The sequence below is a fragment of the Podospora pseudopauciseta genome, assembly GCF_035222475.1.
Source record: "Podospora pseudopauciseta strain CBS 411.78 chromosome 2 map unlocalized CBS411.78m_2, whole genome shotgun sequence".
NCBI classification, from domain to species: Eukaryota; Fungi; Ascomycota; class Sordariomycetes; order Sordariales; family Podosporaceae; genus Podospora; species Podospora pseudopauciseta.
In genome coordinates this window covers 3263189-3288370 of record NW_026946663.1, presented here as the reverse complement: position 1 = coordinate 3288370, position 25182 = coordinate 3263189, and the positions used below count along the sequence as shown (strand labels likewise).

Sequence of the window (25182 nt, the reverse complement as noted above, 5' to 3'; positions counted from 1 at the left end):
GTGGGCCATTGGCTGCTGTGAGCTGGCAGTAAAGTTGAACTTTAGTGCCAGGAAGGCAAGCCATCCAGCAATAATCGCCGACTCTGCTGCAACATGGTGGCAAAGCCTCAAGAGGATGGCGAGGAGATGAGCCTATTTGACGCTTTGCGACCCCAAACGCTTCATGTGATGAGCGATATGCGGGTGGGGCGGTGAGTTCTCCGTGATGTGCCTTTTCCAGTTACTCGTGCATGACAGCTCATTCAACGAGACAGCGTCCATACTCACCGAACTGTTGAACAGTCGTCGTAACGAATGGCACAGGCGTACGCTGGGTCTAGCGGAGGGTGACCAAAACCTCCAGGTCCCCGGCTGGGAGTCCAATCGCTAAGGGGAAATTCCACCAAAAGAAAACAGCCTGAGGTGATTTGGAAGTCTGTAGGTCTTTGGTTAGGTGTCCAGTGTCTGACGGTCTCAGGAGAGCCTCGATAGTCGGAAGTTGCGTGGAGCCGAGCAGGTGGGTGTTGAGAAGGGTCTTTTCAGGCGAACCGTGCTGCTGACTGTGTGCGTAGGTAGTCGCATTCCTCCCATCAGCGACATGGAGCAGTTGTACTGTGACTCCTGAAGGCTTGGTAGCCGGAAATCCGAGGAGCTAGTATCCCGAGTCACGAGGCGGAGGGCTATGTAGATTCTTGTCGGCACCGGTTCGGTTGATGAGAGCCCCGTCTCGCGTTCCGCTGTGCCAGAAATGGATGTGTCGTCCCTTTTAGAGGCGGCGATCGGAACTCATTGCCTGTCAAACGGTCGTCCTATGCTGCGATCCCAGTACATGGCTGACGGTCTCAAGTAGGGGGCCCGCTTGGCCTGGCATGTAGTGGCATCATACTGTCCAGTGTGAGGCTCGAGTAAGGATCCGAGCTGCTAACCAGTTCGGTATGCAGCTGTTGATACTGTGTCAGCCGATTGCAGCAAGCAGAGGTTGAAGATTTGCACAAGAGGTACCTGTATCAGGTCGTATGTTCATGAGGAACCGCCCCGGACATCGTCAATTATCTGACTTATCAAATCCTCGCAATAAAACGCAGGTATGCCGAAGTCGATGAGATATGAAACGAATTTTGGGCAGGAAGTCGGACAGCGAAAGGTTTCAAGTAAAAGGGTTCAAAGTTTTCAAGGCAGTGATTGACTCATTGATGTCAAGTGAAAGAGCGATCGATGGTGGTGGTTGAAGCTGCCCATCAAGGAGTTGATCAACGCTGGCAGCTGTCAGGCTACTCTGTGACAGCTGGTCAGGGCGGCTCGGTCAATCGTGGGGTCAACTGGTCAGGGTGTCGCGTGTGCGCTGTTGGGACTCCGTAATTCTGGATCCATTTGGGCCGGATTTTGAACGGTGTTTGGCCTCTGGCTTTCGGCGTTGGACCCTGCCGGCCTCTAGACCGGGCCCGAAAATTTGCAATTGGAGGATCCCGTCGCGTCTCCTGTTTTCTTCATTCTTTCTATCTCCGTTGTTCCGATTCTTGATTCTGGTGCTGCGGGTTGTTTACAGGGCTGTTCATCGGGGATGGCATGCGTCTGAAAGAACACCATATTTCAACTTCCGGTTCCATCCACCGTCCAATTCTTATCTCGGGCACTCCCTACGAGCCCGCCGTCCCTGCAACCTACAATTTATCCATTGCGACAGCGCACAGCGCACAACAGACGCCTCCGTGTTCCTTCGAACGTCCTCCCTCTTCGACGAATATAATATACCTTACCTTGCCTACCTTACCGCGCCCGCGCTCCCCTAATAATAGCAACACTCGCCAGCGAACGGGACAATATCAACCAACCCAACATGAGCTGGTTAACCACCTTGTCGGGGTATCTGACCCCGGGGTTCCTCGTGCTGTCACCGCTGCTCTCGTACAGTGACCAGGCCTACTCGATGCACCGCGCAAAGTCGAGCGCCGGCTTCTCGCTCGACATACCCCTCATCATGCTTGTGGCCTCGCTGCTCAGGTTCGTGGTCCCCGAGATGCCGTGTCTTTTTTTGGCTGCTTCTTGCTAACGCGCCAGCCCTGCAGGATATTCTACTACCCTGGTGCCAAATTCGACATTGCCCTCCTTATACAATCGCTTGTCATGACCGTCATGCAGGTCGTTCTTCTCAAGATTGCGCTCGACCATCGCCCCGCGCCCTCGTCAAAGGGCGGTGACGCTGCTGTCCCCTTCGCCAAAGTAAATGAGCGAGAGAGACAACGGCCGTTCAACTTTTGGCAGTGGAGGTCTCCCAAACCGTGTGTTCCTCTCGACACTATCATAATGTAAAGAAATCGCTGGCTGACGTTGGGAGCAGATACTGGCAGTTTATAATGTCCCTGTTTGTCGGCCTGGTGGCTTGCGAGCTCTTGCTCTCCCCTATTCCGTCGGTGTACCAGGGGTATTCTTCCTTGATCGGCTACATCGGGCTCGCTGTTGAGGCTATACTGCCTCTGCCACAGATTATCGCCAATGCGAAGTCCCGGTCCTGCAAAGGTTTCCGGTTCTCCGTCTTGGCCAGCTGGCTGCTCGGTGACAGCATGAAGATGTTTTGGTTCTTCACCTCCAAGACGACCATCCCATGGGCGTTCAAGCTCTGCGGTATCTTCCAGGCCTGCTGTGACTCCTTTCTTGGGGTTCAATACTGGATGTATGGAAAAGGCCCAACTGAGATCAAGGAGCATGAGCTGCCCAGCACGGCGACTTGGGCCGAGCCCAAGGCCGATATTTTTGCAGGCGGGCGCCGCAGAGGTACTTCGGTGCTCCAAGCTCAAAAGACGACATGAATGATGTAAACGAGTACATAATATTATATAGATCTTGTAATAAATTTTGATGTGATGATTGAAACATTCACGTTTGAACACCACCAACCCATTGTGGGTTGGGGAAGCCAAGACCCGCATCGCCTCCTCACTCCATATGTGCAGGGGCTCCAACTTTCTGTTAGAACAGGACTTCTGATCGATCGCATACTGAACTTGCCGAGGCGCCGATATGGTCCTTCGGTCCCTAATCAAGTCTGCTGGTCACTTGCATCAGAAGGCTGTTTTAAGTCAAGATAGATCCAATGCCGGCATCTTGATGATAACTTGCAAGGCTGGCTTTCGAGGCTCCAACTGTCATGTTCTTGGCAACCAGGCGACCAGTCCCTCTTCACCCCTGGCTCTCAAAGTGGGGCTAGAAACACCCAAGAATCTCCAGCCTCAGCGCTGGAGATTTTCTCCTTTTCACATGAAGGCATCACCTCTGCAACAGCCAGTTCAACCCCCATCGCGAGTCCGAGAGCAGCTGTCGCCCGCCAGATTAAGAAGCGTTCACTTTAATCAGTTGGCATTTGCTGCAAAACCCGACGCCTTTGATGAGGTGGTAAGTGTCCACATGTGGTCCTTTATTGACTTTGGTCACCACAGCGACTGACCCATTTCAGTTGCAGCCTTGTTCACGGGCTTTGTTAAACATATGCAGCTTCATACAACAATCCAATCGCCAGCTCTATCAGAAATAAGCATCAGTCGTTAAGTTATCGGTTAGTTGAGTCTGATTTCTTTTCATCTCTATAACAAAATACCTCTCAACTTGGAGCAAACTTTTGCTTTTTTCTTGGCTTCCACTGTACCCCTTTTCTTACCTTTAACATCAACACTGCAAAAAGTCATTGCAGCATCATATTAGTGCAACATCAGTGTAACAGCAGCCTTATTGGCTACTGTGCCTTTTCCATTGACTACCATCAGACATTCCGAATGACAGTCTACTGGGCACCTACGTAGAGCAATGCATGTCCATCCCAGCATTTGCTCCATGCCTTGTAGTATATCCACCCCTTTCGTATAACCCCTGGCTGCCCGTCGAGTCCTCTATGGACAATGACAATGAAGCAAAGCACCTAGCTATCTATCTAATTTCCTGAATAGCTTGATTGAATGGCAAGGGAAAGATGAGCAGACTTAGCTGCTCGCTGCATAGTCTCTACCGCACGAGTCTGTCTTTGCTTACCTTGTCACAAAGTTAGAATAAGGAGATAGACAAACACCTAGTGGTATAGTTTGTCACGGCTTAGCATGAGTATTCTTTTCTCCCCACATAGTTCATCTCAACATACAGACCGCCTTTCTAAGACCCATGTTGACGCATTATCTAGCGAGCTTCAGTCGCTCATCTCAACAAATAGACGGCAGCTGCCTTCTTTTTCTTCTCAAGACCCGTATCGACAATATCATCCAGCCGGCTCAGCCAACGCAGCTCAAGTCACGCAGTTCAACATATAACGCCGGCGCATTCTTTTTCTTTCCACGAAACATATCGACAGCTTCGTCCGAGCCAACGGCAGACATATCTCAAGTCCCACAGTTCAACATACAAACCTCCGACGTTATTTTTTTCCCTTTCTGAGACCCATATCAACGACATCCAGTCGTCCGAGCCGGCAGCGGACATAGCTCAAGTCCCATCCCATTGTTCGACATACAAACCGCCGCCGCATTTCATTTCTCTTTAGGACCCATATCAACAACATTGTCTATCAGACAGACGCATTATCTTCTTTTTAAAACTCATATCCACGGCATCGCCGTGCCGGCGGCGGCCGCAGCTTCAGTCCCGCATTTTTACACACAGACCGGCCCGCACCCGTTTCTGTTCTCCCACAACTATATTTACCTCAGATTCTGCAGCCCTGTCCTTCTTCTGTTCTTCTTTCTCTCGTAGGAATCCAAGCACTGAGCCACCACACCAAGGCCAAGGGCAGAGCACCATCACCGCTAGGTATGTACATTATTTTATTACTATCCTCCTTTTGCCCCATTTCCTTTTTGCCTCTATCCCTTTTTTTTTTTTTTTTTTTTTGCCTCTATCCCCCTGTCATCTCCTTTTTCATCAGAGCTTTTTTCTTCGTCGGAGTTTCTTGATCAGGGCTTGTTCTTCATCAGAGTTTCTTCGTCTGAGCTTCCTCTTCTCTCGATACTTCTCAAGAGTTTCTCACTTGGGGTTGAAGAAATTCTTCGTTGGAGCTTTTGAAGACATCACCGCTTGGCCTCCAGTCATGATCACCGCCAGGCTCCAAACAGCTGGCTCCAGCTCGATACTGCTGGCTTGGACACCCACGTTGTGGACAACATACCGAACTGGACACTGAAAAAGTAAGTCAACGGAGGATGGTATCTTGATACGCCTTGGAGCATGCTTAATGGGCTTCGGAAGACAGTTAATAGGCGTCCTTGCTCTCTTTGTAGGCCTATTGACTATCCTTTGAGGCCTGTTGACTATCTTTCTAGGCCTATTCCCTGTTTGGAGAGGTGTAAGTTGACTGTCAGCATACGCTTGCTAACTCGCAGTGCCGGTTATTCTGTCCAGAGCGTGACAACATCTGGGCCAGGTGGCTACCCCTCCAAGCCAGCAGCATCGAGTTCGAGGAGCTGTTTACAAGCCGCAGTCATCGATCGTTCTTTCCATCTAAAGTCCTTTGGCGGAATCCTGCTCTTCCATCACCACGTGATCTATTTAAGCTATCTCCCCCCCTGCCAACCTTCGCGGGATTTTCCTTTATTCACCTCTGCTCTCTCCCCCACCTCCCTCAACTCTACAGACCGACCTTCGGCTCTTCTCTTTTCTCACGATTCGATCACTGGTTGACCTTCTTACTGTCTCAAATAAACAGCTGCGACTACACCTTGCCTCTCAAGCGAACACCTCCAACTCTGCTCTACCGACCTCGCCCTCCCGCCTACAACTGGACATCTTCGCTCGTACACATCATCGTCAAGATGTCGCGCAAGGCCGATTTCAAGAGTACCGAAACCCAACAGCGCTTGCTCGCTGCTCTCATTGCGAGTCAAGTCCAAAACATGTCTATTGATTACAAGAGTATGTTTGCTTCTTTCTTCTTCTACCCTTCCCTCGCGTGACCTTCATGTGACCCGCCCTGAGCCGCTCACCGCCGGATTGTTCTAGACTTTCGGGCTGTAAACAGAGGGCTCATTGTTGGGCTCGGCGCATCTTGTTTTGCCTTGGAGTCTAGAGCAGTCACTAACGTCGGTGGTTGGTGGGGTGAATAGAGATTGGTGTCATGGTGGGCATGACCGCCTCGGCCGCCGAACACCGCTTCCGTGGTGTCAACGCTCAGGCGAAGGGTCTTCGTCTTGCTTATGAGCTTCATGCAGAGGGCCGGGGCCCTCCTCCCTCGGAGTATGATTTCACCAAGATCACCTCCAACGTGTGGGGTAGAGGAGGTCCTCGGGCTGAAGGTGTGCTTGCTTGGATTCAGATGAAATTACATGACTAACACTTTGTTTAGATCTCCAGAAGTACTTTGGTGCTTCCACGGAGCAAGGTCTTCAGTACCACTTCAGAGCGATCAAGCAGCAGGCGAACGTGCTTAAGGAGGCCGTGGAGAGCGGACAAGACCCTGCCGACGCGTTTGAAGAGTATCTCCAGAACGGCGGCCACAGCGTTCGAAAGGGCGTCAGCGTGAAAGGTGGCACCACCAAGGCTGCCAAAGCCGCCACCGGAGCCAGAGCCTCCCCTGCGAAGCCTGCTCCCACCAGAAAGCGTGCTGCCGCCGCACCTGCTCCCAAGACGCCCCACAAGTCCCCCACCAAGAAGCAGAAGGTCAAGGGGGAGCCGGACGTCACCTCGCTCGATGATGAGCCCGAGCTCGTCTTCCCCCTTGATGATTCCCCCGCCTTGCCCAAGGTTCTCGACTCGCCCGAGGTTGTCACCTCATCCTCCGACGTCGACTCGCCTGAAGTTAACTACGATGCTCTCGACGAGGAGGCCCCCAAGCCGAAGGCGAACTCGCCCTGGAAGAAGATGGCTGGCCAGATTGGTAGGCCGGGCCAGTGGTCGAACCTCATGACTGGCGAGAGGGCCAAGTTGAAGTCCAAGAACGACCAGGTCATGGCCCAGCACGCGGCCAACGGCAACGTTATCGATCTCGACTCTTCCTCTTCTCCCGATAATGCGCTCCCTGGTCTCCATGATTCTGCCTCCTCTACACCCACTTGCCCCCAGCGCATCAAGAAACAGGGCGGTGCTCAACCCCCTAGCACCCCGGGCTTCAAATTCGACAACATTGACATCAACGACGGTGGCGATGAGGATGATGAGATGGAGGATGATGACGAGGATGATGGTGCTATTTGAGCAACATCTTTTCATCTCACAACAACAACAACAACAATAACAACAACAACAATATGAACTTTATGTCGGAATTTTGTAAAAAAGACACGCTTGCTGACGACACCTTTTATGCCGTTTGCTCACGCCGATGATCTATTTTTTTTTTCGGCGTTGGTAAACGCCTGGAGGAGGAAGGAGGAGAAGATCATGGGATAAGAGGGTTATTAGGGCAGTGGGAGGAGGCAGATAAGGGTTGTGGTTAATATAGAGCGTTGTTTTTTGATATTTGATTTTATTTGTCTGCGGTTTTTTTTTATCTTTTTTTTTTTTTTTGGTGGTTTTTTTTTTTTTTTCATAACCCCACGCCCCTCGCTTTTTCACTTGGTATGGGCAAGAGGATTTAAATGAGAGGAGGAGAGAAGGAGACAAAAGTGGATGGGGCGTTGATTTCGATTTGTGAGGTTATGTATGTGTTGATCATTGCGGTGGCTGGGACGGGGACATCTAGGGCTCAGATGATGAGGGTGGGGAGAAGGGATCATAACACCTCAGCATAGGAAAGGGAATAAAGGCGTTGATTTTTATGTGTGGTCTGAAGGTGATGGTGATGTGATTTGACTCTGGATGTTATATATTCTTTGAGTGTGTTGCGAGTGAGTGAATGATGTAACTTGATGCCGTGACACCTATCATTAACATTCAATTTTGGGACGGTTATGTGTTATGTTGAGACGATTATGTGTTATGTTTGGACGATTGTGTTGTTGTATTGGGACGATGATGTGCTAATGTATTGGTGTGTCAAAGAAAGGGGCCATACATACAAAATAGGAGAAAGAACATGGCCAGAGATGTAAATGGCACAGCTCGATGAGTATTAAACTGTATTATAACGTGTATTATAATAAGAAAGCCAGACCCAACCTTCAAACTCCATACCGAAAACAGAAAAACATGTGGTATCCGCTGATATATACAACCTCCCCTTCCACCCCAAACTCAAACCCTCAACCTCGAAGGACTACTCTGCAGCCGATCCTGCTGCACCATCAACCCCCTCAACGGCGACCCGCCATTATTATTCCCACCACCACCAGCACCACCCCTCACAGGCGAAGTAATCAAAAATCCCTGCCTATCATACAACCCTAAACTCTCTACACTATTCCTCCCTGTCCCTGTCCCCCTTCCCCCCCTGCTCGGCGTCCCAAACTGCCCCAGACTCACACCCCCCCCCAACCCAGCATACCCACTATGAAAAGTAAACTCCTCCCTCACCGGCAACTTGAACGGTCCTCCCTCTCCATCATTCTCCTTGTTACCACCACCACCACCCACCACCCCAGGCGACGAATCCGTCACCGTCTCCAACACACTCATCCTCAACAAACTCTGCCTCCGCTCATGCACACTCCCCGGCTTCCTCCTCTTATGCGGCGGCGACACATTCCCCGCCCCTACACCCCCACTCCACTCCCACCCCTCCTGCCGCTTCTCGACCGGATACGCCAGCGGAATAACCTCCCTACTCACCCTCGGACTCCCCAAACTGGTCTGACTGAGTGAGGCGTTCATCGCCCCACCTCCGTTCCCTCGACTCCCCCGTCTCCTATGCTGCGGCAAGGCAGGCTGGGAGTTAGATCTATCATGCGAACCACCGCCCCCGCCCCCATTGGCAACCGACTGACTCCTCTTCCTCCGCCTCGCAGTGTCAACATTCCCCCCAAGCGAAAGATAATTCCTCGCCCCAATCGACTTCCTCTTTTGAAAATTCTGCAAAGTCCCCGAAAACCGCTTCGGGTTCTCATTATGCAGCGAGGTCACACTCGAAGTCGACATCTGCGAGTTCATCCTCCTCAGCGAGGCGACAGTGTCCGCCAGGGGGATGTCGTCCTCATCTTCTGACTCCCCCTCCCCCTCAGAGCCGGCGGCTGTGGTTGGTGGTGGGGAAGTCGCTGCTGACTTGAGGTTGAGCGGGTCAGGAAACAAGAGTGAGTTGGCAAAAAAGCTGGCGTTGTTCACCTCTGCCGATCTTTTGAGCACGCTCGCCGGGGCGTTGTCCACCGAAAAGGTTGAGCAAGCCGAGTCTCTGTTGCCGTTGCGGGAGAGGGAGAGTTGGAGTTGGTGTTGGGAGGGAGACATTTTGATGCCGGGCTTTTTGGATGGGCGGGTGGGGGAGTGGCGGGGGACGTTGTGGATTCGGGGGAGGTCGTCGGCGAAGGAGACGGTTTTGGTGGGGGAGAGGGTCTTGCGGCGTTGTTGGTGTTGGCTGAAGACCGGGCCGGGGGCGGCGGGGGGTGGGAGGATGGGGATTGTGCTGAGGGTGCTGGTTTTTGTGAGGCGGAGGAAGAGAGGGCCGGCTGGGATTCGTGGGATGTTATCATCTTGTTGTTGAATGAGTGTTGAGCCAGGGGCTACACTGGGTCCCGGGGCGAGGATGAGATCTTGGGTTGGGCTTGCGAGTGTCATTCGGCGCTGTATGGTGGACCGCTCGAGGCTTTCTCGGAACAGACCTTGGGTTTTGGGCTGTTGTCTCAATCCAACCGAGGTGGTGCTGGGGGAATATCTGTTGATGGACAGCGGCAGAGGAACTGGCGCCGTGATGAAAGGGTCGTTCATGGCAGGCGCTTGGACACTGGCGGCGGGCTGGGGTCCAACGACAAAGCCATCCAACGGCATGATTGCCTTTTTGACCTCGTCTGGCATCTCGTCCTCACTGAAGACTGTCGACAGCGAGGAGGAGATGGAGCTTCTCGGCGATTGGATCACCATCTCCACCTGCCTTTCTGCCTGTTGGGGCTGTTCCTGCGCTGGCTTTCGAACCAGCCCACTGCGACTGGGCGACGTCAGTCCAGCCGGGTTCTCAGTCGGGCTCTCCTCACCAGCCAAGCTATCAGACTCAGACACGGCCGACACCTCAGAGTCCTGTCGTTTGTGGCCCATCCCCTTCTTCGGCAGCAAGCACTCTTGACTCGTGCCCGCCATCGACACGGTTCGAGCATTCAAGGACCCCATCCTCATATGCCTTCCTCGACCAACACCACCAGTCGCACTCCCGGCCCTCAGCCTCTTCTCCGTCGACTTTAAAATCTCCGACAATGTCGAATCGGTACTATGCGCCCTCGATCGCCTCCTCGCGACAGCCCTCGGCGGTGTCTGAGGCAGCGACCGATGCGGCGGAGGAGGGGGAACAACGCTCGGCTGCACTTGAGGTTGTTGTTGCTGCTGCTGCTGCTGCTGCTGCTGTCCACAACTCCCAACCATAGCCCCAACAGTATGACTCCTCAAAATTCCCCCCTGTCCCCCCGTGACAACAGCCCTAGGCGGCTCAGGCAACACCCTCCCCGCCCCATCAGCAAACCCAGGCCCCAACCTCAAACACCCATACCCCCTGATCTTATCACTCCCAAGCCCAATCTCCCTCTCCTTCTCCTCCTGCTGCCGTCCCCACGCAGACACACCGCCGGAAGGATACCCATGAACGGTGTGATGAACCCTCGACAACCCCCCGGTCAACTCCCTCACCGGCCAGGACCCCCTCTCCCTTCTTTCCTTCAACGACCCGCCCCGGAAGAAACTCCGTTTAGGCAGCTCAACCCCCGCGGCAGCAGTCGTTTCGTTCACCAACCCCCCCTCCGCCTTCCTCTCGTCACCCTCGCCCAACCTCTTCATCTCACTAGGCCAAGCACACGACTGGCTCCTCGAAAGTTTGTTCCCCCCCTCTCTCTCCTTTCTCAACCCCCTCTCCTCCTTCTCCTCCTCCTCCTCCTCCTCCTCCGTCAACCGCCTCAACATCCCCCTCCCTCTCCTCCCCCCCCACAAAACAGGAAGCGACCTAGCCCTTTTCTGCCCCCCCCCGTCATTAGCCATACTCGCTAGACTCGGCGCACTAATCTCAACAACCTCGAACGCTTCCTTGCTTCCCCATTTTTGGAGTCTGCTACCCTCTTGATGGGCATGGGTGGTGATGTGTGACCGTTCAGTTTCTGTGGAGTCACCAGCGCGGATCTCAGGCATGCCGCTTAGGCGGGCGGCGAGTCTGCGCTGGGCGGAGCGTTTGCGCTTGCGGAGGTAGAGGAGGAGGAGGGCGATTACGAGGCCGAGGGAGATGGTGGTTATGAGGACCATGACTACTATTCCTGTGGCCGAGGTTAGGGGGTTAAGGGAGGAAGGGGGTAGGGATTGGGAGGCTGAGCCGGAGCCGGGGTGGGGGTTGTTGTTTGGTGGCATTTTTTGCTGCTGTTGGAGCTGTGGTTATGATGGGGGTCGATTGAAGGAGTGTGGTTTTGCTAAAGGAGCGTGTGGTGATGGTGGTGGAGGTGGTGGAGGTGAAACCACAACCCCGGTGGTGATGCAAAAATGCAAAGAAGGAGAAAAGAGGGCTGGTGAGTGGGTGGTGAGGGGGTGGTAAGAAAAGGTGTCGGGTGGTCGGCAGTGAGAGAGAGAAAAGAGAGAGGAATGTAGTCGTGCTGAGCAACGCCATTCCAGGCCTTGGGTGGGGGGGAGTTGAGACATGCTGTCATGACATACTGATGGGGGCGAGATGGGCACTGGAATGGGAGGGAAATGAGGTAAACATGAGTGAAATGTAGGATTTTTTTTTTTGTCGGGATGGGTTGGTGGAGGTAAGGTAGGTAGAGTGGTGTTGATATAAACAATTGTTTGTTGACTTGTTGGTTTTATTTGAGCCTTTGAGGTTGAGGGGGATGACCAGAGATCATGCAGCTGAGTCTGGCGCCAGATCTTCAGGGAAGAGAGGGGGTAAGGAGGATGAGGTAGGGGGGAGGGGGGTTGACTGTCGTGGTGTGGTTTGATGATGTATGGCAATGAGATACACGTTAGAGTCACCTTTGTTTTTTTTATTCTTTTTACCTTTTTTTTTTTTTTTTTGTTGTTTAATTTATCAAAGAACACTCTGGTAGCGAAAAGTCTTCTGAGAAAGACTCTGGTGATGAAGTATTACCCCAACGGCATTGCAGATATCCTCCTCCTGCAGCAGGCCTCTTGTTTGGATAAGAACAGCCCGGCAGTTGTTAGGCTTCTTCAAGTTTAAGCAAAAAGGAATTCACATAACAACATGACATCAAGAGGCAATAGTTCATAAGAAAAGAAAACTTCCTCAATTTCATTTCATAATGCTGGATAAAATAAAAAAGCCTTCGCTGAATGCTCCCATTTTTCCACCCATCTAACCCACACCACCCCCCCTCCCCCATACCAGGTTCCATGTCAGAAAACACAACCTCAAAATAATCCCCTAGTATCCACAGTGAAGAGAAGTGAAGAAAAGCCACCCCGCAAGTCCTGTTCTTCAAAAAGACCGGGCGAGATAGAAAAAAGATGTGACCATAACCCATATGTGCAGCTGGTAGATCATGGATCATAACACTACAAGGCAGAAATCAATCCCGCCTTTTTAGTGCGATCCCGCGTGCCTGTGGCGGTGGAGGTGGTTGAGCCCGCGGCGAGCCTTCTGGGCATCAAGAGTGGCTGTTACGGTGACGGTCTCAATCTCGGTGGCAGCAGCCAGCATGACGTACTCGACGGTCTCGATGACGACAATCTTGCTGACAACCTTGCCGTTGGTGACATACTCGGTGCGAACCAGTTCGTAGCCGGAGGGGAGGGGAGCCTCGGAGGGGGTAGGGGTGGGTGCAGGGGTCGGCTCAGGCTCGGGCTCGGGCTGAGCAAGGGCAGTGACCTTGACCTCCTCAGAACTTGAGCTCGAGTTGGAGCTGGGGGCGTCGCCGTTGAAGATACCGCCGGGTTGGTAGGCAGAGGACTCGGCAGGCTGGTAGGTGACGGTGGGAACCGGAATGTGGCTGGTCTGGTCCGCTCCTGGGGCCTGGACATTAGCAGGAGCCGGCCCATAGCGGATAGGAACATCTCCGGGAAGAGATTTTCCGCGCTTTCCAGTGACCTTCTCGTTGACGAGATCCTCGGGGAGCTCAATCTGGCACTGGCGCTGCTCATCCTCGCTCTGAAGGTTGAACAAGGGGCAAGCCGAAAGCAAACCGCTGGGGTCAGTGCAGGTCTCGACAGCATCCTGGAGGAACTCCTCGTCCCAGCCGCTGGCGAAGTCACCGTGGAAACCGAAACCTACAATTGTCAGTGACTTGTTCAAGTTCGGAAGACATCAAAACATACCCTGAGCATCACCGTTGGCCATGACAAACTCGCCAGGGATTCCCTTGAACTTGTTGGTCTCGTAGATGATTTCGAACATCAGACTGGGAAGCTTGGTGTCAAATCCCTTGGGGCACCACCCATCCGTAATAAGGTCGGGATATGCGACGTGAGACTTGTGGTTGGCCGAGTCCAAGTCCTTGCCATTCCAGCACGAGGGGAACATGAGCTCCAAACGGATGCCGTCGGGGCAGTTGCCATCGAGGTAACCCTTCTCGGGGAGATAGTGGCGCACCAAGGCACCCTCGGGGGTTTTATTGTAGTCGAGGCAGTTGAAGCCGACAGCACGCTGGGCGAGATCCTCCTGGCTCGTTTCGCCGAGCATGGCCCATAGAGACTTCTCGGGATCGGCATCCTTGAAGTTGCGGCTGCCGATAGAGTAGTTGCGGCGGTTGCTGTCGCCGGCAACCATGCGGAAGCCGTTGGGGAAGGCCTTGACACCCTTGTCTGGATTGCCAGCGTCCTTGTTGAGGAGATAGTATGCGAGCATACCGCCCGCCTGTGTGACCTCCTCAAAGGTGCCATCCTCGTGCTTGAAGTACATCTGGGGAGACCAGTAGGCCGACTTGTCCTCGACAGCGGCGCACGAGGTGCACGAGCCAGCAGCGAGCTCAGCGTGTCCCGAGTTCATGGAGAAACCTGCACTGACCCCGTTAGCTACTTGCATCCGCCAAAGTCTCAACGTTCAAATCGCATAGCCAGGCAAGACTCACCACTGGAACCAAAAATAGCATGGGCGTGCTGAGAAACCCTGCCAGGGGCGACAATGGGATCCAAACGGGCCAAGCCTGCGCGACCACGGCACTCCATGCGCCAGAAGGCCTCAGAGAGGCCGGCGGAGGCGAGAACCGCGGCGAGAGAGTTTGTGACTTTCATGATGATTGGGTTTAAAAGAATGACTCTGGTGGAATTGCAAACAAAAGAGTTGCGATGTTAAGGAGTGTGAGAAGGGTCGAAATTGATGCTTTTCAGAAGTTGCTGCCGAAAGTACTGTCCTTGCAGAAACTCCTCGAGGCAAGATGCTGAGGGGATTTGACGACAAAACGATCCTGGTGTTTCGACAAATCTAGACAGATATCTGGTCAGCTTTGGTGGAAAAAATTGCATGGCGGCCAATGAAAGTTGGCCCTATCATGCAATGACTGAGTGACCTTTTTCGAGTAACATACCAATTCGATCCAGTCGAGGCGAGTTGTCGTTTGTCAGGAATGGCACGCAGCAGTCCAACCACCCGATATTCAGAGCAAGCCCGTGACGTCTATTTCCACTCCTCAATTCTGGAGGTTACTGGAAGCAGTCGCTGACGTCGAGTTGACCGTGAGGAGGCACCTGCGTTGGGTTCTGTACCAGACTGTCGGAAACTGTGTCGTTGTCGTTGTCGTTGTCGTGGTGGTGGGGAAGTAAGTCGCAGAAAAGACGAAGAGCACCAAGAATCAAAAGGCCCGCAAAACAACACACAAAAAGAAATGAAATGTTAATGAATGAATGAGTAGTATTTGAAATGAATGTGGTTTTCCCAAAGGGAAAGTTGAAAGTGAGCGTGAGCGGTGGGTGGGAGTGTTGTTGCGGGAGAGAGAGAGTGAGAGAGAGAGAAAGAGAGAGGATGGATGGAGATCCAGGTCAACAGACTCGGTCGGGTTGGAGGTTCGTTCGCAAAAAGGCGAGAGAAGGGAGCTGTCGCAAAGGGAGGACGGCGGATAAGACATGTGCCCACGCTGAAGATAAAACCCAAGCCGCTGAAGAAAACGGGGGCCTTGGAATTCGGGACAGGGGAAGGGACCCCTTGCTGTATACGCAGGACGCTCTTTCCCGAAGCGGCTCTCAGCCACAAAAAGGCCGTCTGTGATTGGCCGGGTGGGGGTGACCAAGACCTTAACAGTTGGGATTAAGGGGACGCTGGTGAACCTGGCTCCAAGGATCTGTCACCATAAGGTATGGGATGTGCTGCTAATAATTGTAGTTGGGTATTATCAAGTTTGTGTTTAACAGAGACGGCCCATGATAATGAGCTAAGAGTCTTGGGGTCTTGGTAGGAGGAGCAGAGGAAATGCCGCCGCCTTCTGGAAGCAGCAAGACAGCAAAAAAGTGCTGAGCTATCATGTCATCTTGGACAAGACAAGATATACCACAGACCGAGCACTTCATTTCGGGTCGTGAGGTTACGGGAGATCAGGGCAGAAACGACGGCAGCACCTGTGATCTTTGAACTGCTAGGTATACCAGATACACGTGTTATCTCTGCGTCCCGGTGGCTGCATGCTGGGTCGGACAAGCTGTAATTGCCCTCTCGCTGGGCCGTCCAATCTCATTGCTCTTGCAAACAACTCCACCGCAATCATCATCATCACCCACCTTGCACCTTGGCTGCATCCATCTCGCACAGCCTGGAAGCACATGTGCTGTACCTGCGTTAGCCTGCCGCTGTTGAACCGCTCTCTCCTGGTCACAACAGTTTTTGGTCAGTCTGCATGGTCCAGTGAAAAGTGAGGTGAGCGGTGTCGGTGTTCGTATCAGATTGATGGATAGGAGAAGCAGTGCTCACCTAGTAGGAAGACCGTTGCATGAAAGAGTCGCCGCAAGCCCGCCGCATTGGTCGCTGGTGGCCGCAGTGGCGCGCTCTCCCCGTTGCATCAAGCGGGGTATCCCGGTACCCTTGAGCCCTGCCGACCCTGCAACGCCAGATAAAATGCGAGGGGCTTTGGGTCAAGCCAATGACGAACGGTCATGGTTCCTGAAACGAGTTTCAAGCTTGTCGTTGCGCCAAAAGTCATTCCAGGGTTTTCACCCGATGCCAAACGCCCACCTCCAACCAATCAGAGGCCAAAATGGCGTCTTTTTGCCCAGAGCTCAATGGCACATCCCAAGAAACACCATTTCCTCGTGAATGGCATCCTGTTTCCCCTTTTCTGAGGTTCGCTCACCTTTCCCTTTGCCGGCGCTACCAAAGAGGGAATTCTTGGTGCTGATGAGCCCAGCCGTTGGTGGGATGGTGGACCGTGAAACAGAGCAGGTCGTGCCGTGTGGTGCCGCTCGTTATTTGCCATTTCCCCTCTCCTTGAATTTCGCTCCCGTGTGCTGAGGATCAGCTAGGAGATCACTGGGATCAACCGTTCATCGAGCTCTCCCGGGTTCCTTGGTCCAACAAGAAAAAAGAGCTCATCAACTTCCTTAGCAGCGGTGGCATCACATCACATCACATCGCATCGCATCAACATTGACGCAGTTGCCCGTGGGAAGTGTGATCACGTGTTGATAAAGGTTGGTTGTAGACATCAGCGGTGGATGTGCAAGTGCGAGTGTAATGATGTGTGAGTACGAGCCTGATGTTGGGTGGTGTGATGGTCTGCGATGCCTTCATCCAAATCTATTTCTAGTGCCACACCAAGAAGACAGGCAGTTAATTGATCACTAAAGCTTCGCTGCTGGCTGTTCGGATGACGGTGTTTATTTATGGTGATATCTGATATTGAAAATATGCGAGGCACGATTCCCCGTCTTTGCACTCTGCAAAGCAACCAGACCACACCCTCTGACCAAAAAAAAGAGTGGTTTGTCCATTGTGCCTCGTCTTGGCATCTGAACCCCTTCTTCTTCCCCTGAAAGCCAGGTGAACCGTGCACAGTCTCTTCGGAGTTTGATGTCGGCGGTGAGGTGTGGCTGGTGGGCCGACTTGCCTTTACGGGACCCCACATTTGCGCCGCACCTTATTGCTGCCCCTTCAGCGCCCAAGGCTGGCACGCTGGCTGGCACGCTGGCTGGCACGCTGGCTGGCTAGCTAGCGGGGTCACGCAGGGTCGGCCAGGTGGCATGCATTCAGGGATGAGTTCAGGCGATGCGTGTTCCATAGGGGCCGATTGATTGATGGTGGTGTGGCGCATCGACTACAACATACATTGCTTGCTTGCTGCATGGTTCACGATAAACAAACTACGTGTTGTCTCTTTGTTTGCCCCGTTCAAGATCCAAGCAGTCATTCACCAACTACGCCAGATGCCGTGACCGCCTCCGAAATCACTTTGTACGATGGATGATCTCGTTGACCTGACCTGGACAGCTCCCGATGCCGGGAAGAAGCCCGCGCAACAACCGACGCCGATCTCGAACCCCGCGACCTCCAACCTCTACCCTTCGCTGCGCCCGACTCCTTCGCCCTTCAACTCGGGGCGCAACACGCCGCTGTCAGTCCAGGAGTCCGGAAATGCTGGCACCAGACCTCCCACCGCCAAGCCCGCGCAGGACAGCTTCAGCAACCTCCTCAACTTTGGCCCTGCCAAGAGTAACGCGAACCTGAGCTTGAAGGAACGGCAGGAACAGTTGGAGGCAGAGAAGCGCAGAAAGGAGGAGGAGAGAAGGAAACAAGCCCAGTCGAGCTTTGGGGATGGACGTTTCTTGGACTCGCTGGGACGGAACCTCTCTGGATCCCAGAGCTCTTTGAAGACGCCTTCACCAGGGCTAGCTCCACCGCCGCAAATAGGGACACCGACCGTACAATCTGGATTACGAAAGGGAACAAACATATCAGAGGGAGATGAGGATTTGTTTGCAGCATTCAATGCCAGCACCAAGGTCGATAACTCGAGCCACTACCCACCACCCGCTTCCCATACTCCTTCGCCCGCGCCAGGCTTGGACTTGAGCAATCCAAGTGCGTGGGGTAAGCCAGCAGCTGTGGCTCCCACTTCTGGAGGATTTGGTGACGACGACGACGACGACCCGTTTGGGCTGAACCAGCTCAAGCCCAAATCAAGCACCCCAGCGCCCCCACCTCCTGCCGGTGATGACTTTGACATTCTGGGGGATCTGGGTAAGCCAGTGGATCAGATCAAAAAGAAGCCAACTCCAGCTCCGACATTCTCGCGAGAGCCCGAACCCGGAAAGGCCATTGAAGATTCATCTTCGGATTCTGAGGATGACCGACCACCACCGCCGCCACAACCCTCGAGACCATCCAGGCCATCGGATGATCCTTTTGACAGAGCGGTTGCTCAGCTGGTGGACTACGGATTTACCCCTGAAAATGCCAGAAGGGGGCTTACTGAAAGTGGGGCTGGGCTTAACGTTCAAGCAGCGGTAAACTGGCTTCTGGATGATGCCCACCGCCAGGCCAAGGAGCAGGCCAAGTCAAAGGGACAAAGCGGCTCGCGAGAACAGCCCTCCAGAGGCGGTGGCGAGCGCGCTTCTAGTCAATCACGGAATGGTGGTCCTGCTTGGGCAAGAGAGGAGCACGCCTCAAGAAATAGAGACAACCAATCTCCCGTTTCCATGGTGGACGGTGACTTTGCGAAAACTGCTGCTGCCGTAGGTACCAGTCTTTTCAAGACGGCCAACAGCCTTTGGAAAACAGGCCAGAAAAAGGTACAGAAAGCCGTCGCCGAACTTCAGCAAGATGGTGACCCGAATCAACCGAAATGGATGCGGTCTGCCCAGGATCATTCGGGAGGGAGCGCCAGGAGGGAGCCGCCCGACGTCACGAATGAAGCCGCGATGTTGGAAGGTGGCGGGCCGCCCCCGAGGAAAACAGGAAGATCCGGTGCCGACAGTCGACCATCCAGCAACGCGCCATCGCGTGACAGATCTCCAGCCCTCCCGGTCCGGCCTGGATCGGGTGCCCAAGAACCAAAGTGGCAGCAAGGCTCCCGGCCAGTTCTCGATCCACGTGCCAGACTTGGCAGGCTTGCGGCCGAGGACGAGGGTGCTCAAGCCTATGTCAGTCCAGCACGCAGGAAGAAGACGACACCACAGCCACAGCCAGCACCGGCGCAGCCGGAAGAAGACCTGCTGTTTGGTGCCTCCTCAGCACCAAAGCCGCGACCCACAGCTCCATCTCGATCACCTCAACCGTCACCCGCCCCTCGTCCAGCAGCAGCCCGTTCATCACCAATGCCCAAGCCAGCCCCTGCTCGCCCGCCACGTCAGATCCCTCCAGTATCAGCAATCGCCCTCCAGTCCTCCACCCAACACCGTCTCCAAGGCACCGCCCACTTCAAGCGCGGCGACTACGCATCTGCTCACGCTTCATACGCCTCCTCTCTCGCCGCCATTCCAAAAGAACACCCCCTCGCCATCCTCCTGCTCTGCAACCGCTCCCTCACGGCCCTCAAAACAGGCGAACCCCGCCAGGCGGTCGAGGACGCCGACAACGCCGTCAAGCTCATTGGCCCGGGCAGGGGCGAGGGCGAGCACGTCGAGGTCCAAAGCGAAACCGGCACCACCGAAAAAAGAGACATGCGCGAGCTGTACGGCAAGGCCCTCACCCGCAAAGCGGAAGCTCTCGAGCAGATGGAGAAGTGGGCTGACGCCCTCGCCGTCTGGCAGACGTGTGTTGAGGCTGGTCTTGGTGGTGCCACCGCCGCGGCGGGGAGGCAACGCTGCCAGAAGGCGCTTGCGCCGAAACCCGCTCCGAGACCGGCCTCTGCCCCAGCTCGTCCGAGACCAGCGGCTGCTACCGGTCATAAAAGCGCCGAGGCGGTGAGGAGACTGCGGGAGGCGAATCAAGCTGCTGAGAAGGAAGGGGATGAGAAGTTCCAGCTGGCTGATAAAGTCGATGCGAGGATCGCGGCGTGGAGGGATGGCAAGAGGGATAACTTGCGGGCGTTGCTCACGAGCTTGGATGGTGTGCTGTGGGAGGGGAGCGGGTGGAAGAAGGTTGGGTTGCATGAGCTGGTGATGGCGAACAAGGTCAAGGTTGTTTACATGAAGGCTATTGCTAAGACGCATCCTGATAAGGTACGATTTTTTTTTGTTTTTTTTTTCTTTTTCTTGGATGAGGCAACGTGGAGATGGTCTGGCTAACGCGATCGGGAATAGATTGCGCACGACGCGACGACGGAGGTTAGGATGATTGCCGGGACGGTGTTTAGCACGCTGAATGAGGCGTGGGATAAGTTCAAGGCGGAGAATCAGCTGTAGTAGTTATTGGGAGTTATTGGGAGTCAAGCATGGAGTGGTTCTTTAGGGAGGCGTAGAGTAAAAGAAATGGAATAGACGATCATGCATGTTGCGTATGGGTTGGTCTTGACCAAACTCGCGGAAGTCGTGGATGATAGTGTTGGCTAGAGGAAAACCACAAATAATTGAACCTCAAAAGGAATCGATCCCTCAGCCAAGGCATTCCAGCTCAAGGCCTCACTGGTTGGGGTTGGTTTCCGAGAGATCAGAGCGACCCAAACCGGTGGTGCGAAGGAATCCACGTTCTTGTCGCGGTTGACCGATGCGCCATCCAGTCTGGAGCACTCCTTTACTCTCAGATACTAGGTGCTCCAGAACCCTGACCTATAAAAAGCAAGGCAGGAGCAAGAGGAGTCCCCATGGCCAACGGTGTTGGGAGAAGAGCAACACACCAGGTGCCAATCCCAGACCTGACCAGGTAGATAGATTTGCAAAAAAAACAAAAAACGCATGATATTCCCATCCGCTATGAATCACTCCCCCCCTCCCATGCCGCTATTATAACCAGTAGATTTTAACACCCCCCCCCCCCAACCCCACGCCATATAAACACCAAAACCAGTGCCATGCTTATAACATCAAACCAAACCAACCCAACCCAACTCAAACCAAAGTCCATATCTTCCCATCTCATCACAACCCCAAACTCTTCCTCACCCCCTCCCTCACCCTCTCTTCATACTCCCCCCTCTTCTCCCTCCACATCTTCGCAGCCTCCACATTCGCCGGGCTCTCATCGTTCGGCTCAGCAAGCATGCTCATGACGCTAATCAAGATCTTTTCCACGCTCTGGATCGGGGACCAGCGCTCGCTCGCGTGCTCGTAGTGGTTCGGGTCGTCGCCGGGGGGGTGCAGGATTGAGATGCAGACCATGCCGGAGGGGTAGACTATTCCATCAATATTATCAGTCCAATACTACCTTCTTTGGGGAGGGAGGAGGGCTACCATTAGGATGCCAAACATCACACAGAAACTTCATCGTTGGTGGCGCGAGGGGGTAATCCCTCGGAAATTTTAACTCGGCGGCAAAGACACCTCCTTCGAAGGGGGTTCCTTCGGGGCCTTGGATCAGCGCTTCCCAGTGGAGGAGGTCGTCTTCTGTTACGGGGCCGGCGGTGATGCCTTCGGGGGGGTTGTTGGTTAGGGCGCGGTATTCTTGGAGGAGGCGGCGGTGGGCGGTGGAGGTTGCCATTTTCTGGTTGGGGGCAGGTGCACGGAGGGAGAGGGGGGGGGGATATATGACGCGCTCGTGGTTTAGGTGGTGAATCGTAGGATGCTGTTGTTGTTGTTGTTGTTGTTGTTCGTGTTAATGTGAATGTTTAGCGGGGGGAGGAAATACAAAGGTGGCGTTGGTGATGGTGGTGGTTGATGGACAGGGGGTTACCTGGCTTTGAAAGCTTCCCCAAAAGTCTGGGGGTGGTTTGGGGGGGGGAGGGGTGGGGTTTGGGGGGCCGGCTTGGCAGGGAAACTGCCGGAAAGAGCCGGCAAAAATGACGCTAAAGTTTTGGGCGGACCGGGGGGAGCTAGCCTGAACCTGACCTCGACCTTACGTAGCTCGGCATTTTGGCCGTTGTGATAATTCGCGATTTTGAGGTGGACATCATCACCTACGAAATTCTGGCGACGACAATTTGCCATGCCGCCGACATTGGCGCTTAAACGGGCGCTGGGGGGAGGGATAGCGGGGAAGAATCAGGGATTATTCTCCTGGGGGAGAACGAGGACATCGTCGATATGCCTGTTTTGTTCCTTGTCTACACGACCCCTCACTACTACTACGAGACGACGACCGTTGCCATTGCGAGAACAGAATACCAGATTGCTGGCCGGCGGCACACGCAGTTTCCATACGACCGAGACCTTGATACCGTCTGCGACACAAATGCAAGAACAGCAAGCGGTTGAACCACCCCGCGCGAAACTAGCTCGTCTGCTTCGAGAGCTTCAAATACAGATCCCCGAATACGTCAAGAGCGAACGTTTGAACCTCGCCTTGCGCAATTTGTCGGAGCCACCAGGACAAGAGTCAATACGTGTTGCGATACTCAACCCGGCTCGAGAGGATGGACACGAGAACACAGAGGCTTCAAAGAGTTTATTACGGGCTGCCCTCGCCGACGAGCTTGGAGAACAGGCGGCATGGGAGACACAGCTGGAACGCCACAATTTGGCAGAGGAACCTTTGATCGTGCGGGTAAAGGCATCTGAGAAGGGGACAGCAGCACTGGACACCCAAGTGCCGACAACATTTCCAGAGATCACGGCCTACTCACCAACGCTGGGCCGGAATAACCTCGAGCTGTTGTTGGCAAAGTTCAGGCCGCAAGCAACCAAAACCGCAGAGGAGTTGGAGGCGGAGCTTCTTGTACCTGGCGTACAAACAACCAAGCCCACCGCAGTGATATCAACACCGCAAACAACTCTGGTCCCCTCAGCAGTACACATGACGTTATTAGTAGGCAATGGTCTCAGAGGCGCGCTCAACGCTCTCGAACTCGCCAAGTCCAACCCTTCCTCTGTGATCAAAACCGCAGTAAACCTCAAATCCGGGACCGCGGTCAAGGAAGAGCTCGAAATTCAATCACAAAACTACGCCTACTCCCCATCACAACCCCACGGCCTCCTCGACCCCAACAGCAGTCTCCCCTTCTTCACAGTCGACTCCTTCGCCGCCATCGAAGGCCTTGACGCCCTCCGTGCCGGCAGAGCAGAAGTCTTCAGCGAGCTCTGGACAGAAGGCAACGTCAAGCAGATCCGCGACTGGCTCAGAGCCAACACGGAAGCAACCGACAAGATCAAGCCCCCAGTCCAGCACCTCATCGGGTCTATTCTTTCCCGAGCTAAAGAGGGCCTTGAACAGCAAGAAAGACAACAGCAACTCTCCCAGCATAACCAGGCCAATCTCGTCGAAATCGAAGCAACCATCAGGCGCCTCGACCAGGAGATTGTCTCTTGGGCGCAGTCGGCCCACGAGGAACTGCAGAGTCGGCTTGACTCTGCTTTTTCCAACCACCTCTGGCGCAGCCTTAGTTGGTGGAAACTGTTTTGGAGAGCGGATGATGTCACGCTCAACACGTCGGAGCTGGTGATGTCTTATTTTTTGCCGAGGGCAGAGCAGGAAGTGGTCTACCTAGCTGGTAAAGTCGCTGCTTCATTTCCCACCATCAGCCCCGCGATAAGCTATCCTGTCGACCCGGAAGAGAAGCTGGTCTCGACACCGGGGCCGACTGCGGTTGAGATGGAACACCATGGGAAATGGCCTGTTCAAATCACGTCCACGAGACAGTATCTGCTTGAGACTACGGTCCCTGCCTTGCAGGCGTTGGCGCAGAAGCTGGTCGTCCAATCGGCTAGCTTGACGGGGTTGAACTCGGTGCTGGCGGGGTTGGTGTACTTTAGTGGGTTTGGGGCGTATGAGTGTGGTGCTATTGCTGCGTTGGGGTTGGTGGTGGCGTTGAAGAGGATGCAGAAGAGGTGGGATGAGGCGAGGGGGTATTGGGAGGAGGAGGTGAGGGAGGAGGGAAGGAAGGCGGTGAAGAGGGTGGAGGGGCAGGTGGCGAGGGGGGTGGGGGATGTTTTGTTTAGGGGGGTGAAGACGGAAGGGGTGGGAGGGGGGAGGGGGGAGAGGGTGAGGGAAGTGTTGGAGGAGGCGGACGAGGTTTTGAGGAGGTTGTGAAAGATCGGGGATGAGATTGAGGGTGAGGGGCAGAGGATTGCCTGGCTAAAGAGGGTTGACTGATGCCTGGAGGGACGCTAAACTGAGATGTATATAGTACTGCTGTATGATATGTTTTGTCTGATGTCTGCTCGACAGTAGTGAAAAGGTCGAGTTGAAATTTGGGTTCACATTGGCCATTAATTACACGCTGCCCAAGACATGGACCATGTGACGTTTGTCCTTTTGGTTTATTTATTTTTTTATTCAATTTTTTTTTTATTTTTTATTATTTTTTTTGGTGTTTTTGGGCCCAGAATAAATCCGCGCCATAACATCTTTCATTTTCTGTCTTCTCCGCTGTCCATGTTTTAAGAAAAGTCCCTAAACGCCAAACCAAACAATCCATCCATAAACCCAGCCACACGCGAATCTTTCTCCCCTTCCATATCTCTTCTTCCCATCGCGTTCCCAGTTTTTACCTCCCCCCCCTAGGCGGCCCCCCGCTCGCCCTAGCCCTACTAACCGTCGCCCTCCCCCTCGCCAACCCGACACCCCTCCCCCTGACGTTCCTGCTCCTGAACATGGGCGCGTTGCGGAGCATGTCTGGCACGATGAAGAACCGGACGTGAGATCCCCGGATGTAGACCTGCTCGAGGTGGGAGACGCGGCCGTCGCGGGCCGTGACGGTGATGTCCTTGAGCTGGACGTTCATATTGTCCTCTGCCTCGATGAGCTTGCCGCGGTAGGTTTGGCCGGAGGTTATTTCCAGTGTTACGATATGGCCCTACCCAAACAGACAGATTAGCATGATGATTGGGAGGGGGGAGGGAGGGGAAGAACTGACTTGGGCCTCGTTGAGGAGTTTGATGGGGATGCCGATTGTGGAGGTCATTTTTGGTGTTGATATGGCGTTTGGTTCGGATGTGATAGTAAGTGCGCGGACAGGCAGAGGTGGAAATAGTCAGATTTGGCCGTCGCGAATATCGGTGGTGGTGGTGAATTGTCGTCGATGGGAAGCTTGTCGCGTTGAACAAGCAAGCGTCGCAGTTGGCGCGGTGGAGCTTGTTGAATTTCCCAGAATTTCAGCCTTGCCTAGCTGGCCCCACTTTAATGCTTGAGGATGGGCTTCCACTTTCAGCCTCACCCACGGCAGTTTTACTTTTTAACGGCACACAGTTCATTGCAACACAGATATATGCATAAAAGCTGCTTAACTCAGGCAATCCGCCGTTGTAATCTCCATTGGCCATCGTGCAACCCATATTCTA

General features: G+C 54.0%; 9 protein-coding genes across 9 annotated transcripts; 4 read left to right on the top strand and 5 right to left on the bottom strand.

Annotated features, from left to right (window-relative positions):
• The first annotated feature begins 1346 nt into the window (after nucleotides 1–1346).
• Nucleotides 1347–2856, top strand: QC763_209080 (uncharacterized protein). The gene is made up of 3 exons (XM_062909955.1): nucleotides 1347–1980; nucleotides 2046–2258; nucleotides 2318–2856. The coding sequence occupies exons 1-3, from the start codon at nucleotides 1817–1819 to the stop codon at nucleotides 2784–2786; spliced, it is 846 nt and encodes a 281-aa protein (XP_062768809.1). The 5' UTR covers nucleotides 1347–1816; the 3' UTR covers nucleotides 2787–2856.
• Nucleotides 2857–3243: 387 nt separating this feature from the next.
• QC763_209070 (uncharacterized protein) lies at nucleotides 3244–7610 on the top strand. The gene is made up of 6 exons (XM_062909954.1): nucleotides 3244–3369; nucleotides 3431–3529; nucleotides 4145–4767; nucleotides 5660–5865; nucleotides 6057–6245; nucleotides 6296–7610. Exons 4-6 carry the CDS (start codon nucleotides 5766–5768, stop codon nucleotides 7141–7143), a joined length of 1137 nt encoding a protein of 378 aa, XP_062768808.1. The 5' UTR covers nucleotides 3244–3369; nucleotides 3431–3529; nucleotides 4145–4767; nucleotides 5660–5765; the 3' UTR covers nucleotides 7144–7610.
• A 511-nt stretch (nucleotides 7611–8121) lies between these two features.
• QC763_208720 (uncharacterized protein) lies at nucleotides 8122–11352 on the bottom strand (the record flags this gene model as incomplete). The annotated part of the gene is given in 2 exon segments (XM_062909922.1): nucleotides 8122–10872; nucleotides 10891–11352. The coding sequence occupies 2 exon segments, from the start codon at nucleotides 11350–11352 to the stop codon at nucleotides 8122–8124; spliced, it is 3213 nt and encodes a 1070-aa protein (XP_062768807.1).
• A 618-nt stretch (nucleotides 11353–11970) lies between these two features.
• On the bottom strand, nucleotides 11971–14184 carry QC763_209060 (uncharacterized protein; the record flags this gene model as incomplete). Its single annotated transcript, XM_062909953.1, has 3 exons — nucleotides 11971–13221; nucleotides 13270–13947; nucleotides 14022–14184. 3 exons carry the CDS (start codon nucleotides 14182–14184, stop codon nucleotides 12539–12541), a joined length of 1524 nt encoding a protein of 507 aa, XP_062768806.1. The 3' UTR covers nucleotides 11971–12538.
• Nucleotides 14185–14276: 92 nt separating this feature from the next.
• QC763_0039670 (uncharacterized protein) lies at nucleotides 14277–15014 on the bottom strand (the record flags this gene model as incomplete). The annotated part of the gene is made up of 3 exons (XM_062905614.1): nucleotides 14277–14374; nucleotides 14478–14566; nucleotides 14938–15014. The coding sequence occupies 3 exons, from the start codon at nucleotides 15012–15014 to the stop codon at nucleotides 14277–14279; spliced, it is 264 nt and encodes an 87-aa protein (XP_062768805.1).
• A 2078-nt stretch (nucleotides 15015–17092) lies between these two features.
• Nucleotides 17093–20401, top strand: SWA2 (auxilin-like clathrin-binding protein required for normal clathrin function). The gene is made up of 2 exons (XM_062909923.1): nucleotides 17093–20034; nucleotides 20116–20401. Exons 1-2 carry the CDS (start codon nucleotides 17332–17334, stop codon nucleotides 20215–20217), a joined length of 2805 nt encoding a protein of 934 aa, XP_062768804.1. The 5' UTR covers nucleotides 17093–17331; the 3' UTR covers nucleotides 20218–20401.
• A 488-nt stretch (nucleotides 20402–20889) lies between these two features.
• ubc7 (ubiquitin conjugating enzyme Ubc7/UbcP3) lies at nucleotides 20890–21642 on the bottom strand (the record flags this gene model as incomplete). The annotated part of the gene is made up of 2 exons (XM_062909924.1): nucleotides 21202–21642; nucleotides 20890–21143 (listed from the first exon to the last, which is right to left on the bottom strand). Exons 1-2 carry the CDS (start codon nucleotides 21446–21448, stop codon nucleotides 20890–20892), a joined length of 501 nt encoding a protein of 166 aa, XP_062768803.1. The 5' UTR covers nucleotides 21449–21642.
• A 250-nt stretch (nucleotides 21643–21892) lies between these two features.
• Nucleotides 21893–23932, top strand: QC763_208750 (uncharacterized protein; the record flags this gene model as incomplete). The annotated part of the gene is made up of 1 exon (XM_062909925.1): nucleotides 21893–23932. The coding sequence occupies one exon, from the start codon at nucleotides 21893–21895 to the stop codon at nucleotides 23930–23932; it is 2040 nt and encodes a 679-aa protein (XP_062768802.1).
• A 457-nt stretch (nucleotides 23933–24389) lies between these two features.
• On the bottom strand, nucleotides 24390–25012 carry SMD3 (small nuclear ribonucleoprotein Sm D3; the record flags this gene model as incomplete). Its single annotated transcript, XM_062909952.1, has 2 exons — nucleotides 24759–25012; nucleotides 24390–24698 (listed from the first exon to the last, which is right to left on the bottom strand). Exons 1-2 carry the CDS (start codon nucleotides 24804–24806, stop codon nucleotides 24390–24392), a joined length of 357 nt encoding a protein of 118 aa, XP_062768801.1. The 5' UTR covers nucleotides 24807–25012.
• Between the last annotated feature and the right edge of the window lie 170 nt (nucleotides 25013–25182).

Coding starts and splice junctions, on each gene's coding strand:
- QC763_209080 (XM_062909955.1), top strand. CDS start 1,817: ATGAGCTGGTTAACCACCTTGTCGGGGTATCTGACCCCGGGGTTCCTC. Junction 1,981..2,045: donor CTTGTGGCCTCGCTGCTCAG/GTTCGTGGTCCC, acceptor CCAGCCCTGCAG/GATATTCTACTACCCTGGTG. Junction 2,259..2,317: donor CAGTGGAGGTCTCCCAAACC/GTGTGTTCCTCT, acceptor CGTTGGGAGCAG/ATACTGGCAGTTTATAATGT.
- QC763_209070 (XM_062909954.1), top strand. CDS start 5,766: ATGTCGCGCAAGGCCGATTTCAAGAGTACCGAAACCCAACAGCGCTTG. Junction 5,866..6,056: donor CATGTCTATTGATTACAAGA/GTATGTTTGCTT, acceptor TGGGGTGAATAG/AGATTGGTGTCATGGTGGGC. Junction 6,246..6,295: donor AGGAGGTCCTCGGGCTGAAG/GTGTGCTTGCTT, acceptor CACTTTGTTTAG/ATCTCCAGAAGTACTTTGGT.
- SWA2 (XM_062909923.1), top strand. CDS start 17,332: ATGGATGATCTCGTTGACCTGACCTGGACAGCTCCCGATGCCGGGAAG. Junction 20,035..20,115: donor CTAAGACGCATCCTGATAAG/GTACGATTTTTT, acceptor GATCGGGAATAG/ATTGCGCACGACGCGACGAC.